The sequence below is a fragment of the Monodelphis domestica genome, chromosome 1 (genome assembly GCF_027887165.1).
Source record: "Monodelphis domestica isolate mMonDom1 chromosome 1, mMonDom1.pri, whole genome shotgun sequence".
Lineage (NCBI taxonomy): Eukaryota > Metazoa > Chordata > Mammalia > Didelphimorphia > Didelphidae > Monodelphis > Monodelphis domestica.
This window is the reverse complement of record NC_077227.1, coordinates 166,689,313-166,707,145: the sequence shown is the minus strand read 5'-3', so window position 1 is coordinate 166,707,145 and position 17,833 is coordinate 166,689,313. Positions and strand designations below refer to the sequence as shown.

Sequence of the window (17,833 nt, the reverse complement as noted above, 5' to 3'; positions counted from 1 at the left end):
GAATAACACACTTATTTCTCACTCCACACAATAGTAAGGAGGTAAAATTCAATAAATGTTGCCAGACTGAAGGATTTTGAATGCTAGCCCAAAGACATTCAGACAACAAGAGACCATTAAAAAAAAACTTGAATTTGGGGGAGACATAAGGAAAATTAAGTTTAAGCAAAATTAATCCAGCATTGTACAAAATGTATAGGAAGAAGAGACTAAAGACAAAATGATGCTGTAAGGGAGAAAAGGGGTTATTTTTAAAAGGGTTGAACTGGATTATTTAAGAGTGTGGTCACCAGGAATTTAATTTAATTCCAAAGAGATTTATTTACAATTTATTTACAAAATGTAGAAAGACTGAAGTAAGAAAATCAGAGAGAGGATAAGGTAAGCTATCTAAGTCTCTCTCAAGAGGTAAGTCTCTCCTGAAGTTAGGTTTTTTTGTTTGTTTTTTGTTTTGTTTTGTTTTTTTTCAGAAAATCCAGCAGTTAAGGGTCAGCTTTTTACTCACCATGTGGCAGTTCAAAGGAAGATATTTTAGAACAGTCTTACCATAAAACAGGGTCTCAGGTCCAGTCAGCACATTCTTAACCAGCTTCCACCTTCAAAGAATGAAGAACTGCCAGTCAGACTCCACTCAGGAAGTTGTCACTCCCTTTTAAAAACACTTTCTCTTGTGTCACTTCCTGTGTCTTCCCCTAATTCTACTAACAGTCACAGTTAAAGCCTTGCTTTAAGACTGCCCAGGGGCAGTTAGTTTAATTCTGATTCATCACCCACTATTGCACATGTGGGTCACAGACCTCCCACTTAATGATTAAGTGGGATGTTTACATTTTTGGTGATTAGATCTAAAAATGGGCAGATCTCAATACTCAACTTTTAAGTAGGGTGTTTGCATTTTTGGTGATTAGATCTAAAAAATAGGCAGGGGTTACAATTTTAATCTTCATAATCAGGGGAGAGTTAATTTTAATCTTCACAATGCTATAGCATTTTTAGGATTACACCATTGTGATAAGTCCTAAACTGAAGTAGTAATATGAAAGGAAAAGAAAGGGTAGAGAGTACTCCTTGATGACTTTATTTTGAGTTGGGTGACATTGTGGTATCATTCACCAAAATACAGAAGCTAAAAGGCGAACTCATTTAGGAAAATAGTAACATTAGCATAGCTTTGTCAGTATTTAGATATAAACTTGATATTTTGATCCATTTAAAGGCATATGTCCAAATTAGCTAAATGAAGACTTGAATTTTAAGAAGGTCAAAACTGGAGACATAATATTGATAATCACCTATATAAAAATTATTTCATAAGTTGTGAGAACAGATGAACTCTCCAAGGAAGAAAATATATAATGAAGAGAAAGCCACTGACTCAAACTTAGACAATAGTGAATATGAGTAAATGGGAAATATGTTTAGATATTGCGGTACAATCAGGCAACAGAACTGTCAATTTAATAAGCAATAAGGAATAATCCTATTTTCTATACTAGTTTCTCTAGTAGGGGAAATGACATGGTGAAAGTAATATTTTCAAAACATTACTCTAGGACAAGGATGGTGAACCTTTTATAGACCATATGTTATGCCACACCCCCAGGGGCCATATGCTGTGCTACACCCCCTCACCGGTGTCAGGTTTGCCCCGCTCCCTGCCCCCCTTACCCCAAAAGGGAAGATAGGAAGTGCTCCCATTGGGCTGCTGGGTGGAGGGGTGGGTGAATTAAAGAATGTCCTTAGTGAGTATAGAAAGGGGGAGGGGAGCAATCCAAACACTCCACTCCCCTCCATCTCTGCCACTTGTGAGCTGCCCACTTTACTCTCTGTGCTCTTCCATTGAGCTACTGGGCAGTGGTGTGTGTGTGTGTGTGTGTGTAGGGGGTGGTGTTGGGAGGGAGAAGGGCAGGGGCAGAAGTACCAATGAGGGGGTTATTACAATGATCTAAGTAATGAAGACTGAAGTGAGAATGGCAATTGTAGGAATATAGATTCAAAGGTCCCCTCCAAGGTTTTATCCTGAGAGACTGAAACAAATCAAGATATTAATTATTCCACTCTGCTAGACATGAGGAAATAAAATCTTCTAGTTATATCACATTAGAAATATCTACAGAAATAAATACAAAGGAATTCAAAGTATCTGGAAAAATGTACACAAATAAGTAAACACTAAAAAAAGTAAATATAAAGTAATATCTGAAAACAATATATACATAGATAATAAAATATAAAATAGTGTCAATTGGAGTAGTGGGAAATACAAATAATAGCAGGGATATGGTAAGGTAGGATTTAAAACTTAAGTAGATTTGGAAGGAGCTGAGAATTAGAAAAGGTAGGGTAAGCAGAGAGAGCCCTCAGGAGTAGGGAGTAAAGAAAGAGCCTAACTTGTTTACTCAGTAGGAGTGAATTATAAAAAGTATTTAGGAGAGTCAGCTTTCCATTTGCTATTTACATATGTTATTCAGTCATGGGTAACTCTTTGTGACCCCCATGGACCATATTGTATATAAGGTTTTCTCGGCAAAGATACTGAAGTGATTTGTATTTCCTTCTCCAATGAATTAAGGAAACAGGTTAAGTGGCTTGCCCAGAGTTGCACAACTAATAAGTGTCTGAGATATACAGCCAGAAATTTGTTCAATCTGTAATTAAACAATTGAGGCCAATAATTATTTATTAGAGGGACCTGATCCCCACAACCTTCCTTATGGTCCAAGATCCCTATTTTCTCCTGATAACTTTATTTTATGAAACCCTCAAATACCCCTGGATCACACTAGATAGGATTAGCAGATATAATCAAATTTTAAGTATCCTTTTTCTCTTCTTAGTTTCTCTTATTGTATCTAGGCCACTCTTAGGTATTCTAACCTCTGGCTTCATCCCCTTTCTTTAGCCTCTCTGTCCTTCCTTTCATATATTCCCTAAAGTATATATAAGATTCTGAGTTCCACAGTTCAATTAAAATTCCCATCATGGATATCTTTCCTGGAGACAGTATTCCCAGGGCCTGGAAGCTGGATGGCTCTATGTGGTGTGTGTAGGCTTTGTGTGGTAGCCAGCCATAATAGCACTGTCCCTTTTCCTGATTAATGACATAACTGCTTTGTAACTTCTTTAGTGGTTCTATGCTTTGTAACGTTGACTCTCAAAAACACAGCTTTATATCCTTCTGGATGCAACCTAGTCTTCATGTCCCTAGACCAGTGATGGTGAACCTATGGCACTGGTGCCAAAGATTGCATGCAGAACACTCTCTAATATTACTAATATTACTCTAGTATTACTAGAAATGCAGAGGGATACTGCTCCCCTGCCCCTCTCAACCATGCCTGATGATATTTTTTCATATCACCTACTCCTCTGCCCAGTCGCCCAATAGGAGTGCTTCTTCCCTTCCTCCCCCATGTAGGGTGGAGGGGAAAAAGGGCATGCAGGCATTTGGTGGGAGGAAGGGAACAGCACTCTACCTCTAAAAGATTCACCATCACTGCCCTACAGTCCAAGCAGCATTAGTATAAAGTATGTAATTTTTATTGGTAGATTCCAAACTTTTGGTAAACCCATAAATTGTGTTGCTACAAAACATCAGGGTGGGGACATGGCAACCAGTCCATTTTCACCCCATTTATATAACATCACTATAGCAATATGGTCTGGGCTAATATGGTCAAGTAAAGTTGCTAGGTCTTGGGGTCCATCACCATGGGGTTGTAAACCTTAAAATTTCTTAGACTTATGAATGTTGGAAATTTCCCCATTGGGAAATCTCATACTGGAAAAAATTTCCTACTGATAGTAAGAACTCTATTGGAATGTGAAACCCCTTGGCATGGGAGGATCCTTCTCCTCCCTACCTAAGACTACTTTAGGACAGAAACCTTTTGCTAAACAATGGAAAGGGTTTTGACCTATGCTTAAGCATAGAACAGGAAGTTCTTTGAGTCATGATTGATTTTAGAATTGATACAATAGAGATACTTGGAATGACAGAACCAGGTCTTGGAACTTACAATCTCCACTCTACTCAGAGTAACAGGATTTAGGAAGTGCTGCAGCAAAGATCAAGATTTAATTATTTGAGAATATGACCTTCAACAGACATGTGCAAAGCCACAGACCTCTGGGCGGTCCTGGGTTAAACTAGAGCCACCATTGGCACAGGGGAGACATTGACAGTGATTGGTAGATGTGAGAATTGAGGGGAGGGAACTTAGATGGTTTCCTTAAAGATAGCGGGGTCTGAGGACAGTGAGAGGAGAGTTTTTTGGCTCTGAGAGGTTTGGCTCTGAGGAGGGTTTGCTCGAGGAGGTTTTTCTCTGAGAGGTTTTGCTCTGAAGGAGTCTGAGAGGAGAGAGGTCCTGGAGGGAGAGCTCCTGGAGAGGTCTTGAAGGAGGCTGTGGAAGGAGAACTCAGGAGGAGTCAGGAGGAGAAGGCTCTGGAAACATTTCTTGAAAGAAGGCTCTCTTGAAGGTGGAGCCTGAGGTTGGCATGCGAAGCCTTACCTAGAGAGATCTTGGGTGAGTGATAAAACCAACTGACTGATTATTCATTCTTATTCCTTTCTTACTTTCTCTCTTTTTCTATTGATTAATCAGTGTATTATAAATTAAATTTCTCTATAAAACCCAGTTGGCTTGGGCATATTCATAAATTGGGAATATATTCCCTGGCGACCATCTTATATTTATATAAACTCAAGACACAGTAGAAAACATATTTCAGTGGTCATAATTGTTATATATTTCCCTTGCTCCCAAAACATTTTAATTATCACAGGGTCCAGGACTGCCTAGAATGAGTCACAAAAAGGAAGTGACACAAAGTGGAAGGGTTCTTAATATATTTCAGGGCTTTTTGCTGAAGCTTATGACATCCCTATCATATATGCCTAAATGTTCAAGCCTAGTATGAGGGCTTCTTCCTCTAATCTTGCAAATCATGTTGGAAATTTTAAGTTTAATATGAAAAGAAAAAACCTATTTAATAACCTACAGCTAATTATGTTATGCTTTAAGATTAGTTGATTATCCTTAAAAGAAATATCTAGGAATTAATCATTATCCCTATGGAATCATATTAAACTGGATAATACTGATAAAATAATTGATCTATGATGGGCAAGTGACTATTAAAATAGGGTAGTGGTTAAATTATTTCTCATAATCTAGATCATTAGTTCAAATCTAGCCTCAGAAACTTTATTTAAGCTGGATGACCCTAGACAACTCATTTAACTGTTTTCCTTATTTCCTCAACTGTAAAATGAGCTGGAAAAGAACATGGGAAACCACTCCAGTATCTTTGCCAAGAAAATGCCAAATGAAGTCACAGGGCTAAAAATAACATGTTTACATTTATACTATATTGCGTGCTTGAATTAATAATCTGAAAGCAGTTGTAGAAAAAAAAGATCAAAATTAGAGATTGGGAGTCCTTGGGTAGAGGTGATAATGAAAACTAGGGGAGCTTTTAGGATTAAAGGGAGAAAAGAGATCAAGAACTGAGTCATAAATCCAATAAACTATGTGCAAGGTATTGATGATCTAAGGAAAATATCAAATAATCCCAGCCCTCAGTTAGTTTACATTTTACCAGCTCCTTGGTTTTGAGCAAGGGAGAAGGATAAATGTGCCTTGAAAAGAAAGAGTAAAGAATGAATTAAGGCAGTGATGGTGAACCTGTAGAACCTATGCCAAATATGGCACACAAAGTACTCTCTGTGGGTATGCACGCCACCCCACCCCACCTAGTTTGTTACTAGAAAGACAAAGGGACTCTGGCAGAGTTGGTTCCCTCCCTCTCCACTATACATGATGACATTTTTCCAAATCACCCACCCCTCTGCTCAGCAACCCAATGGGAACTCACAGAGGGTAAGGTGGGCAGCTCACAGGTGTCAGAGCTGGAGGAGTCAAGTGCTCAGGCCACTCCTACTTCTCTCTATACTGGCCCAGTTGCCCAATAGGAGCTTTCCTACTCCAACCCTAACCTCCCATGTAGGGTAGGGGTGGGGTCTGTCACTCAGTCTCTAAAAGGTTCGCAATCACTGAATTAAGGTATAAGAAGATAGTGTAGTGCTATGGAAGCCAAAGGAAAAGATATACTTAATTTGATTAATATTATCAAATACCACAAAGTTTGTCAGAGTAGAAAGAAGAAAAAGACATTTGATATAGGTAAAAGAAAGTCATTGAAGAGCTTAATTTTGAGAAATCATGAATTCTTTGAGAGCTGAGATTTATAAATCCTGGTAATTCTTCCTTATCTTGTTTTCTCTGCCTTTGAAAATTCCAATTAGCATTAAGGCCTATTTCAAATCCCACTTTCCTATTCCCCTACTTGTGCCAAACATTGCAGAGGCAAGAAGTATTAAAGCTTCCAACCTTTGATATGTCTATACAGTTGTGCATTATAGCCTGTTTGTAGATCAGGAAAGTTGATTGTTAAATTTTCAGCATGAGAATGTACACCTCAAAATCTTGCTACACATCTGGGCTTTATTTATTGCTTTTTTGATTGGCTAGACTTAAGAAAGCAATGCAGAGCATGTTAATAATTTAAAAGTGTAATATATCAAGTTTGTTTTTTGGGGGGTTTTTGGAAAGACTGTTGCTAAACATTTACCAGAACACCATTGTGTCTATTTTACTTGCTATAAATTTTGGTTATCTTTTTATGATTATATACTAGGTTTCAAGTTCATTAAAGAAAACCAGGTCTCATATATCCCTTAATATCTGATAAGGTGGTATTGCCTGCTATGTGGTAGATGATCAAGAAATATTTAAGTAGGGGATGCTAGGTGATTCAGTGGATAGAGAGGCAACTGGAGGAGGTTTGAAGTTCAAATCTGAACTCAGTCATTTAGTAAACACCAATTGCCTACCAACTCACTTAATCCCAATTGCCTAGTCCTTACCACACTCCTGCCTTGGAACCAATACTTAGAGAAGATAAGGTTTAAAAAAGAGTTAGGTGACATTTTCTGAAGCATTTAAGAGAGCTCTTGTTTGGACATGGAATATGTCTTTCCTGGAAAATTGGTTGTATAGTGAAATTCTTGAGGACTTCTAGGTCCTCCTAATGCTACATCTATGATGCTATGATACAAGATCCAGTTATATCAGTGACTCCTATTATCAAAATAAAAATGTATTTTTCCAGGGGAAAAAAGTCGTAATATAATAAACTCACACAAAAATGCAACAGTCTGTAAAATGGATTTTAAAGGATATAAACAATTTCATTATGGAGTAATAAACATAAATCATAAAATAATACAACTGAAATATCAGTTGGTTTTGGTGCAAAGTGGGAATTTGAAATCTTTTTTAAAAAACTCTTACCTTCTCTCTTAGTATTGATACCAAGAATTGGTTTCAAAGAAGTGTGATAAGGATTAGGCAATTGGGGTTGAATCATATTTGAACAGAGGACCTCCTATTTCTAGGCCTGGCTCTGTATCCACTGAACCACCTAGCTGACTCAGAATTTGAAATCATAAGGATTTTATCACTTTCTATCTTGCCTGCTTTATACTACCTTAAAAATTCTAATTTATTCACAATAATTGCACTTCCTTGTATTTCTTTTACTGACATTTAATAGCTTCTTCCCAGATATTTTTGTCTAAAAAAAAAGCTCTGTTGAAAAGCAAATCTTTTTTTATAGTATATTGACCCCTAAAATCAAACCTTTATATTAAGAAAAATGTCATGAAAATTTCATGAAAAATCAATTTTAAATGACGGTATATGCCCAAGTTATTGGTTTCTATTTTAAGGATTATAGACTAAAATAAAAATTAACAAATTATAGCTTGATATATTTTATCGGTGCATCTTTTTTTCAAAATGGTTTTACTCTTTCAGAAATTATTGAAAGAAATATCAGGTGACCAAATTAAAAGAAACTTCATTTTTTCAAATAGATTGCCAGGGTAAGGTACTATGGAGAATTTGTTCTGCTCACTGTGTCCAAAGATTACATTGAAGGGCAGCTGGGTATCTCAGTGGATTGAGAGCCAAGCCTAGAGACAGGAGGTCCTAGGTTCAAATTTGGCCTCAGACACTTCCTAGCTGTGTGACCTTGGGCAAGTCACTTGACCCTTATTGCCTAATAAGGGTTTAAAAAAAAAAATTACAATTAGCTTTTCTCCCTCTTTCTCCATCACTCTTAAAAAAAAATACAAACCTTACCTTCTGTCTTAGAATCAGTACTGTGTATTGGTTCCAAGGCAGAAAAATTGTAAGGCCTAGATGGGGTTAAGTGACTTGCTCAGGGTCAAATAGTATCAGTCTGAGGCCATATTTGAACCTAGGACCTCCATTCTCTAGACCTGGCTCTCAATCCACTGAACCACCTAATTGGCCCCTTCATCAATCTTAATGTTTTTGGAAGCTCGGCAAAATGTAAACACTTTGGGGGCAGGTATTGTTAATTTTCTTCTTTGCATGCCAGCACCTTGCACGTTCTAGATTTGTAAAGACATGCTGGATTACTTTTTACAGTAATAATAGCAGTGAAGTAAGCAGAACCAGGAGAACATGGTATATACAGTAACAGAAATATTGTATGATGATCAACTGTGAAGGACTAAACTATTATCAGCAAAGCAAGGTTCCAAGATAACTCAAAGGGACTCATGATGAAAAATGTTAACCACAACCAAAGGAGGAACATTTGGAGTCTGCCAATCAAAGCATATCATTTTTCATTTTATTTCCTTCATGAGTTTTTTTTAATTCCAATTTTGATATATATCTTCTGTCATGGCATGAGGAATATCAAAATATGTATTGCATAACAGCACTAATATAATCTATATCAGACTATTTACTGCCTTGGGGAAGAGTGAAAGGAGAGAATCTGAACTTCAAAATGTCAAATAACAGTTATCAAAAATTGATTCTACATGTAACTGAAAAAATTAAAAAGTTAAAATAACTACATATGCTTTGAGGATTGCAAAACGTGCTACATACACTGTCAGAATCACTTATATTGTTGTTTTAAATGTAGACAAATAATTATTTTGGATTCTCTTGCCCATTAAAGTAAATATTTGAGCATTTTAAATGTATGGCTAAGACATGAAAGTCTTTTAAAAATATTTTCTAATATCTATAGTTGGGCTTTCTTTTAGAAAGGGCTTTTACTGTCCTTTTTGTATGCATTAAAGTTATATGAAATTAAACACATTTATTACATGTCTTATTAACTCTTGTCTTAAATAATATTTAAAACCTATTCACAAAGTGCTTTTAAGTTTACAGAGCCATTTCTTCACAAGTCTCTGGGCAGACAGTTCAAATATCATCACTATTTTATAAATTTTGAAGTTAATAAAGTCAGAATTGAAACCCAGTTGTCTTGATTCAAAGTCTAACAGTCTTTCTATTATGCCATATTGGTTTTCAAGAAGTAATTTTGAAATCTGTCACTGCTCTATTTTCCCATAATTGATCAATCATGGGAGAAGAGAAGGGAATAAGCATTTATATGGTGCCTACTACTGTCAGGTATTATGCTAAGTACTTTACAAATATGAGATTTTTTAATTACTATTATGATACATATTTTACAGTTTAGGAAACTGAAGACAAAAACATAAGTTACATAAATCACTTAAGGTCATACAGTCAGTAAGTGTACTTATTATACAGTACTTTCTTCACAAGTCCTATGCAGTAAACAGTGCAAATATTATTTCTATTTTATAAATTTTGAAGTTTACAATAAAAGTCTGAATTGAAACAGTGGTATCCTGATTCCAAGTCTAGCTTTACAAGATGAATGGAAAGACAGGAGGCCAGATTATGAAGTGTAATGCCAGAAATTTGGAATTCTTTAAATAAACAACTGATACACACACACATTTATTTGAGGGACCTGGCCCTCTCAACAAATAGGATTCCAGACTTTCAAAACAGTCTGAGATCCTGACCTTATCTAGAGTGCAGTATCCCCTTCAATATTCAGTCTTATATGCCTAGGAAGTCCAGGCAGCAGGGAGTTTTTTATTTCATTGGTAGATTCCAAATTTTGGCACTTATTACATAAATCCTATTAACATTTGTCATAAATAATATTCAAAACATACTCACAAAGTACTTTAAAAGTACCCATTTCACATTGTTACCAAACAATAAGGCGGGCATATAGGAACCAGCCCATCTATACTCCATCCTTATGGCAAACCAACTCATCTATACTCCACCCTCAGACCCTCTCCTCAGAACACCCACTTTTAGTAATGGGTCCTGGCTACCCTAACAACAGACCCTGAGCTTATATGGTTGGGTAAGGTTGCAGGTTCTTAGGACCAGCCTTTTGGCCAGAACTGCCTGGATGGGTCATGAGGAAGTGACATAGGGTGAATGAGCTTTTCATATATCTCAGGACTTTTCATAAAGCTTGTGACATATCTATGATATAATGCCAAAATGTGGCCTAAGGTGAGCGCTTCTTTCTCTAAACTTACAAGTCATACTGACAGGTTATGAAATTTTATATAAAATTTAACATGAAAGGAAAGAACCTAGTCAACTGTAACTTACATCTAATTACTCCTAATTAAGTTGTACTTTAGGATTATTTTATCTTTAAAAGCAGTACCTAGGAACTAATATCCACCCCTATAGAATCACATTAAACTGGGAAATACTAATAAAATGATTGATCTAAGATGGGCCGGGCTTCCTAAAATAGGGTAGAGGTCATTATTATTTCTCAAAATAGCTTTGAAAGCCACAAAATTTTGCATTTGATTGTGAAGGTAATAGGGAGACCTTGGAGTTTATTGAGTGCCATGATCAGACCAGAGCTTTAGAAAGATCAATTTGACATCTGAGTGGAGGAATAACTTAAGCAGGGAAATTTAAAGCAGGGTAAAATGGTTAAATACACACACACACAATCCCCCAAGGGGAAAGGAAGAAAAAACTTTCCCACAGCTTTTTATCAGGAGAGCTACTTAATATCAAAGTGCTTGCTCTAAGTGAGTTTTTTGAAGAGAGAAAAATCATTAATCTGATCCATTGGCAGGAAAATGAAACTAGCAAATACTTCATTCTTAAGCAACCTTTTTTGTTTTGTTTTGAGTTTCAGAAAACAATAAAAAATGAGCGTTAAACGGGAAGAAAGTTCGGGAAATCCATGATTCCGGCCAGACAACTTGTATAGAACGATCCTGGAACCCTCTGCAGGAACCAAGGAGAAAGGGAATTCGTTGCTTTTTTGTTTGCGGCTAAAGCTGACAGATAAGAAACAATTTCCTCATTGCAGGCCAAGTGGGAAAGAGTCGAGGTCGCCAAACCGCAGTGATTCGAGGAATTCCGGAGAATGCTTTTCAGTTTTTGGCCCGAGTGAGTAACCCCGAATTTTTGTGGACGCACGGACCACAGCAATCTCCCGGGACTTGGACGCTTCAGCGGAGAGGTAGTTTCTGCAGTGGGTCAAGACCGAGCCCAAGTGTTCTCCACGTGTCAAGAAGGAGAACCGGAGTCTCTGGCACTGATATGGGGGACTTAGTGGCGTGGGCGACCATGTCCTCCTTGCCACCTCCAGAACCCTTCTCTTTGTCAACCCAGAACCGGGACAGTGGAATGATCAAACGCCTGCTACTCAGTCCTGAGTCAATTACTCCGTTCCCCGACACAGATTTAAAGACAAACAAACGAACAGCGGGGTGAAGCGGGAAGCACAGCTACCTCTTCTCCGAACAAGCCCGGTTGCCCCAGGGTTCAACTTCCTGCCCGAGAATATGTTTTCCTATCCAAGCAGCAGAATTCCCAGCGACGACGATAACCTCTAGGGCGCGGACCGGCGCGCCTACGTCCTACCCCCTCCGCTCTCAGTGAAGGGTGGGGCAGTACATGCCTAACTCGGTCGTGAGGGAATCGGGGGCGCGCCCGTAAGCGGTCGGGGCGGTGCTCTTCAGGCTGCACCTTCTTCTCCCTCTCTTCTCGCATTTTTTGAACCCGTCCCTTAGCCCTCTATCCTATCATCGGGTGCGCTGCCACGAAGAGGAGCGCCCGGAACCGGCAGGAAAACTGACAGAAAGGGACTGGAAGGGAGAGGACCGAGGAACCACGCCTTCACCCTCCCCCTCCTCCTCCGCGCACGCGCTCTCGCCATACACCCCCGTGACGTTCCGTGCCGAGGCGCTGTAACCGCCTGTGCCGCTGTCATGGCGTCTACACCTCTGACTGAAGAGAAGCTGCCAAGATCTAGATAGAGTCAGGAGCTGGCGGCTCGGCATGGAGAACAGCCCCGAGAGCCGGCAGCTGCTAGGACACGGGGCGGAGACGGCCGCGGCGCCGACAGCAAGGGCGGTTTTTCTTGAGGGAGAGGCAGAAGAAAACAGGATCAGTGCCGGACACAGCCCTGAGGTGAAGCTGTCGGCAGAGCCTAGCACCGCCCGCGATGAGCAGGGGGCGGCGGCCGGCCTCGGGAACCGCCCGCAAACGCATTCTCTCGGGGTCACCGCTCCCGCAACCGCCGGCTCACTGCCCGGGTCGGAGCAGAAGCACAACGGAGAGACTCCCGCGGCCTTGGAGGCGGCTCCGAGAGGGCAGCACAAGGTGACCGCTGCCTCGGAGAAAGCCGAGGCCGGAGAAGGAGCGGTTCCCGCGGGGACAGGTCCGCCTGCGGCGACGAGGGATGCGGGTGGCGGCCTGAGCAGCAGCAGCACCTCCAGCAGCCCCAGCAGCAGCAGTCCCAGCAGTAGCACCGTCCCGAGCCCTCCCGGGGAATCGCCGAGCTTGGATTCCCTGGAGTCGTTCTCCAATCTACATTCTTGTCCTAGCAGCTCTGAATTCTGCAGTGAGGACGGGCCTGAGGCCAAGGGTCCGGAGGAGGAGGAGACCAAGTCGGGAGGAGCTGCCCCTCTCTGTAAGGAGGAGGGAGAGACCGCTCAGGTGCTGTTGGCCTCCAAGGAACGCTTCCCGGGACAGTCTGTGTATCATATCAAGTGGATCCAGTGGAAAGAAGAGAACACGCCCATTATCACCCAGAATGAAAACGGACCCTGCCCTTTGCTGGCCATCCTCAATGTATTGTTCCTGGCGTGGAAGGTATAAACAGCAACCTTTCTTTTCCCTGCAGCTTTTAGGGAAGGAAAGGCGGGGAGGAAGAAAGGAGCCCCAGGGTCAGCAGATACCCATTCACCTTTTCTCTTTTTGTATTACTTGAAATGCACAACACAGGGACTCTTTCGTTAAAAGAATATTCTCGGATGAATAACAAGTGTTGTGCTCTTATAATTGTTTAATGTTAGTTCGGATATTTTTTGTCTGTGTTTTTGTACAGCTGTTACTTAGTAGCTAAAGCATTTTAAACTTTACTTCTTTCACAACTTCCTATGATCTTACGAACCTTCTATGCCATTTTTTTAAAAAAGTGTAATATTAAGGAAAGTAAGCCATAGGTACCACTCTTCGATATTGTTTGAGCCCAAGTACTAAAGGTTTTGCTATTTTTAAATTTATTTTTAATACATAGGTCATTAAATATAAGATTCAACAAGGAAAAGCTATAGAGAAGACCCTCACATTTTTGTATTTAAGGAAAAGTCTTAGCCTTGAACACAAAGAGTGCTGTGGTTTCTTTCATTTTTCTATGCAAAGTCTTTGTGTTCTTGTTGCTTTTTACTTGTCTTATGTTTTGACCCACTGACTTGGATTTTTAAAAATACTGTCATTTTACTATATGCTTGCTATTTACATATAGCAATATATACTACAGTGTATTGCTATCTACACCCTATATGTTACCATCAGTAGCAATATATCCCTGTGCCATAGGGGTTAATTAGTGATGTCAAAGGTCAAAAAAACAAAATCCAGAAAGGAAAGAGAGGAATATTAAGGTATGATGAGAGCTCACAATATAAATGCCTTAATAGCTTATAGCTCTGAAAAAGGGAGAGAGTTTAACTGTTTTAAGTAGATAATATTAATGTACATATCTGTGCAATGTTTACAGAATAGTAAAACCACTAATTTGGGATCTGTCAAGGTGAAAATAAATTACAAATCAATCTTATTTAGTGGTTCCCTCTTTAGGAATGATACAAAAGAAGTAGAAAACAGTACCTGTTATGGTGAACCTAACATCTATTTGAATACATAAGGTTTATTTTATCAGAACAACTAGAGACCTGTGACAGGACATTCTGCTAGATTATGTGGTATAGATGACAAATGCAAGACAAATTCTGGGAACTGAAAGGTCATTGTGGATTAGAGTAGTATGGGATACCTTGACAGAATAACTAGGTTTGAATTGTGTCCTGAATTGAAGAACAGAATTTGAGTTGTCTGGGAAGAAAATATTTCAGGTGGAGTGAACAATATGAATAAAAATTTAGAAGCCACAATGAACTGGGAGGTTTGGGGTTTTTTTTTTGGTAGAATTCTAGGAGTTCATATCTATTTTAGAATACAAGGTTGATATTTGTAAAGATTGTACAGGTAAAGTGGCTATAGTTGATGGAGATCTTGGATAATGAAACTGAGTTTAGTTGTTTTAATCTCCAACCTTTTTTTTGAGGAGTTGTTTTTTGTAAGAGGAAGGTTATTGTAGATACTAGAGTTAGGATGGGACCTGGAAACTGTTTTAGAAATATTAATCTGAAAGTCATGTACAAAATTAGTTGGAGGGTGCAGTTTGGTAGCTTGGATGAATCAGTTAGGCTATCCCTGTAATCCAAGTATCAGAGGATGTTAGCATAGTTCAACAAATGTTTATTGATCCAAGCATAAGGTTTTGGGGAAAAAAGACAAAAATGAATGAGAAGCTTAATTTCTACTGGGAGATACAATATAATATGGAAAATAAGCAAATATGAATTAATTTTAAGTAGGAGATGGTTATAGGGGTCTGAAAAATATACTCATATAAGAGATGGCCTTTGAGCTTTGTATTGAAGGAAGTTAGGGATTTTATGAGAAAGGTGAGAAGACTGGGAGTGAGATAGGGGTTTTGCAGAGAGGGGGATGGTACACAAGATAATTATCTTATAGACTTTCAAAGGCCATCACATGGAAAGAGGAGAGAATACATTTCAGAAATGGAGGAAACCTTAGCTAAGAAATGGAATGTAAATTATAGGGAAGAATTTAGTAGTCCAGTGTGACTGAAGCAGAGATCATATGAAGAAATATAAAATGAAATAATATTAGAAATAGTAAATAGGAGTCAGATTATGTAGAGTTTTAATTTCCAAAAAGATGATTTTATCATAGAAGTATATGTATTATACAAGCAAAAGCAGATATTGGAAAATTAAACAAGTTTTTAGTTATGTCTGTTCTAATAATTTCTCTCAGTACACCTTCCTCTTCCCCTCCCAGGGAGCCATCCTATATAACAAATAATATTTTTTAAGCCAAAAAAAAAAGGAATCAGTATAATTGATAAAAAATGTCTGAAGATATCTGTAATGTAACACTTATGGGATCTCTCACCTTTGCTAAGGGGTGGAATGGTAGTGTTTTCTCATTATCTGTTCATTCTAGCAATGCTTATGTTTATATTTTGGTAGTCATGTATAGTATTTTCTTATCACTGCTCACTTTAAACTCTTATCATTTCATGTAGATTTTTCCATGCTTCTCTGTATTCATCACACTTGTCAATTCTTAGAGCATAATACTATTCCATTGCACTCATGTGTCACAGTTTGTATAGCCATTCCCCAATTGCAGAGTATCTATTTTGTTTCTAATTCATCTCTTTCACAAAAAGCACTGCTATAACTATTTTGATTTACATAAAGGCATTCTTCTTATTAATGAATTCCTTGGAGTATAAGTCCAGTAGTGGAATCTCTTGAGTCTTAAGAGAATTGACAATTTAGTTATTTTATCTGAAGAATTCCAGATTGCTTTCTAGAATGGTTGTATTGATTTGCAACTCTACCAACAATGCTTTAGTTTGTCTGTCTTCCCACAACTGCTCCAGCATTGACTATTTTCAGGTTTGGCTTTTTTGCCATTTGTAATACATAAGGTGAACTCTCAGGGTTGTGACTTCTTATTGTTGTCTTGGGACATTCTTTCATGTGGTTATTAGTCTACAATTCTTTTGAGAACTTTAATAGTCTTTGACCACTTACCTGCAGACTTTTGGTCTTGTCAGTTTCATATAATCCGAGTTTATCTATTTTATCTTCTGTAATTCCCTCCATCTCTTATGAAGTTAAGACTATATTTGTCCATAGCTGTGAAAGGGATATGATCTCCTTCTATTATTTATAGTATACTTTTTAATATTAAATTTATTTATTTATTTAGAATATTTACTGGGGTATAGAAACAAGTATTGGATTAAACCTAAAATTCTGCCAGACTGTTTTCCAGTTTTCCTAGCAGTTTTTTTTTCAACCCTTACCTTCCTCTTAGAATTAATACTATGTATTTATTGGTTCTAAGGCCTAAGAGTGATAAGGGCTAGGCAGTGGGCATTAAGTGACTTGCCCAGGGTCACACAGCTAGGAAGTGTTTGATGCCAGATTTGATCCTAAGACCTCCCATCTCTAGGCCTGGCTCTCAATCCACTGAGCTATCACAGCTGCCCCCTTCCCTAGCAGTTTTTAAAAAAAACTTTTTTAAACAGAGGGTGTTTGTTTTTAAGTAATTTATGTTTTCCAGTTTATTGAATTTTGAGTTCACGGAGATCTATTGTTTTAGATTCTCTAGTCTTTCATTAAACTACTCTTTAAGCAATGCCAAATGATTTTGATAACTACTGTTGCTTTAAAATAGTTTCTAAGTGTATTCCTCCTTTCTACCTCATTTCATCATTTCTTTTGATATACTAGATCTTTTATTTATCTGAATTAGTTATTTTATTGTTCTACTAAGTATCCTTTTGGTAACTTGATTGGTATAGCATTAAAGTGTAAATTATTGATAGTATTGTCATTTTTATTATATTGTCACAGCTTATTCCTCAACCTATTCAAATTATTTCTTTATGGAGAATATATAATTGAATCTATATATGCATTTTGTGTCCTTTGGCATATTATTCCCCAGATATTTTATGCATTTTATAGTTAATTGAATGAGATTTCTCTTTCAATCATTATCTTTTGGTGTGTGTTATTATTTATATAAGAAATGCTGTTGGGGGCAGCTGGGTAGCTCAGTGGATTGAGAGCCAGGCCTAGAGATGGGAGGTCCTAGGTTCAAATCTGGCCTCAGCCACTTCCCAGCTGTGTGACCCTGGGCAAGTCACTTGACCCCCATTGCCTAGCCCTTACCACTCTTCTGCCTTGGAGCCACGGAAGGTAAGGGTTTTTAATTTAAAAAAAAAGTGCTGTTGATTTTTTTGAGGCTTTTTTTTAATAGACTGCAACTTTGCTAAAATTTATTGTCTTAGTTCTTTGCGCATCCCTAGGATTTTTTAAAAGTAAGCCATCATATTATCAAATAAGGGTAGATTTATCTCTTTTTTGCCTATCTTACAACCTTAATTTATTTTTCTTATCATTGCTATTGCTAATGTTTCACAATTATAAGAAAGAATAGTGAGGAGTGGACATCCTTTTTTTGAGTAGGAGGGTGACATGGTAATATTTATATTTTAAGAATATCCATTTGACAGCTGTATGAAGAATGGGTTAGTGAACAGAGATCTTGATACTAATAGGAAGCTATTTTTAAACATCTAAATGAGAGGTGTTGAGGGCCTAAACTAGCAATTTTTAGTTTATGTTAGGGGAAGCGACTCAACAAAAAACTAGGGACCAGCAGAGTATGATGTTACATACCTGGGTAATGTCTATTATTAAGTAAACTGAGACTGGTGATCATTT

At 38.1% G+C, this 17,833-nt stretch overlaps 1 protein-coding gene across 2 annotated transcripts in view; it reads left to right on the top strand.

Annotated features, from left to right (window-relative positions):
* The first annotated feature begins 8,713 nt into the window (after nucleotides 1-8,713).
* Nucleotides 8,714-17,833, top strand: part of MINDY2 (MINDY lysine 48 deubiquitinase 2) — a 159,476-nt gene continuing 150,356 nt past the window's right edge. For both annotated transcript variants that reach the window (XM_007479668.2, XM_001377578.3), the window contains exon 1: nucleotides 8,714-13,085. In XM_007479668.2, the coding sequence (XP_007479730.2) occupies nucleotides 12,270-13,085 (816 nt within the window). In that variant the 5' untranslated portion in view covers nucleotides 8,714-12,269. The remainder of the gene's footprint in view (nucleotides 13,086-17,833) is intronic.